General features: G+C 40.4%; 1 protein-coding gene across 1 annotated transcript in view; it reads left to right on the top strand.

Annotated features, from left to right (window-relative positions):
- The first annotated feature begins 383 nt into the window (after positions 1 to 383).
- The window catches only part of LOC101861259 (intraflagellar transport protein 20 homolog), a 5,781-nt gene continuing 1,390 nt past the window's right edge, over positions 384 to 4,774 (top strand). Inside the window, exons 1-2 of the mRNA XM_005112746.3 lie at positions 384 to 1,062; positions 2,889 to 2,974. Of these exons, the coding sequence (XP_005112803.1) occupies positions 936 to 1,062; positions 2,889 to 2,974 (213 nt within the window). The 5' untranslated portion in view covers positions 384 to 935. The remainder of the gene's footprint in view (positions 1,063 to 2,888; positions 2,975 to 4,774) is intronic.

The following is a 4,774-nucleotide window of genomic DNA, read 5'->3' on the forward strand; positions in this document are numbered from 1 at the left end:
TTTTATTATTTTCCAGCTTGCCACGACAGACGATCAAGGGAAACATATCTAGAATTTAGATATTTTTTTGTAGGCAAATAACCCTCAATATTAGATCTAGATCTAGTACCGGTACCGGGTTAGTCACATATAATATGCTACCTCAATTTTCTGTGCATTAAAATTTTTTTTTTGTACATTTGGTTTACATTAAAATTTAATGAAACTGGTTTGTTCCTAAATGGGAAAAGTTGTCACAGTAACCTAATAAAATCACTAAAATTTCATGATCTCTTGTTCTTTTATTTACTGGGGGAGAAATAAAACGGATTTGTACTAGTACAGTGGTATCCCCCAACCGCGGTACTTATTCGAATTCGAGTAGTCAAGCTACAATTTACATTCATGACGCATATTATATTTGTATTTATTAGTGCGGGCCCATGACGTTGGGCAGTCGGGGCTATACAACAGTCCCGCCAACATCATGCTCGTCCCAAGGGTGCCGGTATATCGAGTTTTAACCAACAATTTTTTCCCATAATTAAAATTCGTTGTTTTGTAGTTTTTTATGTAGTAGGCCTAATGAAGCACGATAAGATTCTTTAAAAAGAAATGTCACAGTTCGTGATTTAGCCCACAGTCGGCGGCCATATTTGATCCCCACCTCGCGTACTGCTCGTGGCGCCGCGAAGCGAGAGAGGAGGCTCCTTTAGTTGTAAACTCCTTGAGACAATATGAACTGCACTGTATTGCATAATTTCGAAAGACAAAATAAATGTTAGATCTATATATTTATAAATGATTTTTTAAATTGGTTTGATCAACAGTTAATTAATATAATTGCTAAGCAATATTTTAAACCATAATATACTTTAATTTCGAAACTTCTGAATTTATGCCGAAACTTATTTCCTGCTAGCTTTTCCTGCGAAAGCTTGCATACCAACGTCAAGATGGCTGACGAAGCTCTCGCTCGAGCTGGTCTGCATTTCGATGAACTGAATAAAATCCGTGTATTGGAACCCGAAGTCGCCCAGCAAACAAAAGAATTGAAAGAAGAATGTAAAGAATTCGTAGAAAGTAAGTTTACACATTTTCAGTTCTAGGCTGTCCAACGCCAAGATTCAGACAACGCCTAGATCTACAGCAGTGTATGGAATGTGAAACTGATGAAGAGACAGAGAAGAGTGTTTATTTTGTTCATTGTTTGTTCCCCATTTCTGTTTGATAGCTGCTAGACCATAGACAGCAATATATAGATCTAGATCTAGCCTCTAGTTGCACTAGCAGATCTTGCTGTTCATGAAAGGTAAGGCCTACTGTGAGTGAATGAAGTGTAGATATTTAGTTTTAAAAATTTTTCTTTGTAACGTTTGTTTAGTCAGGGGAATGTCATCTTGTTTTAGGCCTACTATTGGATTTAACGAGCTCGGATTCAACGAGATGAGATGGATTCCCCGTTTTTTTTCTCTTTAAAATCAATAAAAATAACCTGGATTCAACGAGCACTTAAATCAGCGAGCTCGGATTCAGTGAGGTCGTTTCCAGGGTGAACAGCCCCCGCAGACGTGGCTTCGCTCATTTTTCTCCCAGAACAAACTTTATCTATTCCCAGAAACCATCCATTGCACCTGCATCGTGAACCATTATTCACGTACCCAATTGCATGCGACCAATCAGCGGCCTTTTTAATACCAACACATGTGTTGTTGGCACGCGCACGTGTCCACTCTGGCGTGTGTCGGGGTCGGATGGGCGGCCTGCACTAGCGGCCCGGGCGTTGAATGTCGCATATAGCTAGGCTCTACTCAGCAACACAACTTTTTGGTAAACAACCGAGATGACACAGGCGTGTGTATTTTAACGAATCAGTCTTTTTTTTTTTTTTACACCGCTCATAATATGCAGGCATTTCAGGCACTACTTGTGACTTCTCTTGTACATTACTTGCTCAGTGCCTGGAATTATCTACACAAAATCTCGTGTTTGCTATAACGAACACTCGGATTCAACGAGATTTTAGGTCAGGCCCAACAACCTCGTTGAATCCGAGTTCCACTGTATTAATGTGTTTATATTGTTGTACATTGGGTCTAATAATTTACACACCTAAAATGCAGTTTTACCCTCTATCTCCATGGGGGGTAAATCCACAATGCCGGGGCCCTATTTTGGGATGAAATCTAAAATTGACTATGTTTCAGTAAACTGGTAATTAAATCAAAACGTATGAACGTACCTCGATAGCTCTTCATCTAATGAAGGAACTCCCGGTAAAAGAGACTTGTTTTCGGCACTAACCGGAAAGTAATTTGTCTTCGAAGCTGTTGTAAAGGAATGTGCCCCAGCCACTGTCAGCAGCTCACCGGCACAACAGTTCCGACTGGGAGATGCTGGGAGCCGCTTGCCGGAGATAAAGAGTTAAAGACATTCTACACCAAAGAGTGCAAGATGTGTTTTTCCTTTTGCTTTCAAATGAACCATGTAGGCCTTCCATACCAACAGTTCTAGCAGAAATGTTTTCTTTCTTCCCTGGGAATTTTATTTGCTTTTACCACTTTGCCATCACAAGGCTCATGTAAAAACCCTTGCCATCAAAGGCAAAGGCATTTGGGGGAAAATCGAAAGAAACTGGGTGGTAAACATCGCCGATCGGCGAAATGTGACGGCAAAGTGTCAAATTGTAGCGTACCAACAGTCTGCTCCTAAAAAATGTTCAATAGAACTGCTTATTTCAGTTGATATTTGAATGGGTAACTTTGACTGATTCATGATATCAAAATCTTCCAGTTTTGTTTTCCCATTGGTGCTGTGACCCTACAAGTTCAGGTCATTCATGATGCTTGTGTCCTGTCACTTTACACATAATATGTACAGTGGTTTTGTTTGTTGTTTTTTTTCCCCAGAGATTGGAGACTTTCAAAAGATTGTGGGTACTTTCATTGAAATGGTTGATGTTGTTGCAAAAGAAGTTGAACAGGAAAAGATGAAGGTGGGTATATTTTTGTACTTTCAACGGATCATTTTGAGGTGACAGTCAGCAATAATTGGTTGATTACACTTTGTAACTTTTGTGCAATCCATTTTCAAAGGCTGAAAAGACCATACAGGTCATCAAGGACCTCTCAACAAAGAAATGTTTTCCTCTCACCAAAATCTAAAATACAGTGTTGTCAATGTGTTCCCCACCTCATGCTATTGGCACAATGAGCAATGTGTTGTCAATGTGTTCTCTATGTGTTATAATGTGTTGTCAATGTGTTCTCTATGTGTTATAATGTGTTGTCAATGTGTTCTCTATGTGTTATAATGTGTGCTCTATGTGTATATACAGTAGTCTCCGCCTAAGATCCCACTGCTTACGATCCCGGTTCGCTTAAGATCCCGCTGTTTTAAGAAAACAGAATTTTTACTATACAAAAGTCATCCCTAAGATCCCGCTCTGATTCACTCTGAAGGTCTACATTCGGCTAAGATCCCGCATTTCAGATAATAAATTGCGGAACAGAAACCCGGGCGGGCACAGCCGATCAAACAAGAGTGAAAAGTTGAGATTAATAAACTGTCCGTCATGTCAAAGATCAGCCACTATCGTGAATGTGATCACATACAGGTTGTAAAACTGAATGAAGCGATACAATGTTTGCCCCCGACGGGATCACACCGGGGTGTGAACTAACCGACGCGTTTGTTTTCCCCACGCATCGCACTCACACCTGAGCTCTCCCCCTAAACTTACATCACTCGCTGGGTGGGTAGGGCCTACACGTTCGTTCCTGGCGGGATCACATCGAACCGTGAACTCTTCCCTGACCATTGCAGTAGGCGTTGATTGCAGCAGTTGTCTCTACACCCGAATTTGCTAGACAGACTAAATTTTAAGTGGTGTGTTCACAACGTAATTGTGTGTAACGACAAAGCCGTTTGGGGGGGGGAAACTCGGTCAGAGATGGAAAGCTATAAATTATTGACAGGTAAAGGGGAGGGGCAACTGAATAAGCGTAGATCTTGAGACTCATGATAGGATAATAATTGAAAATGGCACGCCTCATCCCACTATGCTGTGTGATAGGTCATCAAGGTTAACCACTCTTTGCTCGCCATATGTCATAAACCCACCAAGGGGTCACGTCAGTTAATTTTATTTTAAGGTGGGGGAGACCATTTTACCGATTGTAAGCCTTAGCATGGGTCACCATAGATTCTTCCTTGGGTTCGTCGGTTAAGATCCCGGTTCGCCTAAGATCCCGCATTTCTTTGCTCCCTAGCACCAGGATCTTAGGCGGAGACCACTGTATATGCAATAGGTGGTCAATGTGTTACAATATGTGGTCAGTGTGTTACAATATGTGGTCAATGTGTTACAATATGTGGTCTGTGTGTTACAATATGTGGTCAATGTGTTACAATATGTGGTCAATGTGTTATAATATGTGGTCAATGTATTACAATATGTGGTCAATGTGTTACAATATGTGGTCAATGTGTGGTCAATGTGTTGCAATATGTGGTCAGTGTGTTATAAAATGTGGTCAATGTGTTGTAAAATGTAGTCAATGTGTTACAATATGTGGTCAATGTGTTACAATATGTGGTCAATGTGTGGTCAATGTGTTACAATATGTGGTCAGTGTGTTATAAAATGTGGTCAATGTGTTATAAAATGTGGTCAGTGTGTTATAAAATGTGGTCAGTGTGTTATAAAATGTGGTCAGTGTGTTATAATATGTTATAAAGTGTGGTCAATGTGATTCCCACCTCTTGCTACCGGCAAAATGAGCAATGTGTTATC

Source organism: Aplysia californica, unplaced genomic scaffold (genome assembly GCF_000002075.1).
Source record: "Aplysia californica isolate F4 #8 unplaced genomic scaffold, AplCal3.0 scaffold01390, whole genome shotgun sequence".
NCBI classification, from domain to species: domain Eukaryota; kingdom Metazoa; phylum Mollusca; class Gastropoda; order Aplysiida; family Aplysiidae; genus Aplysia; species Aplysia californica.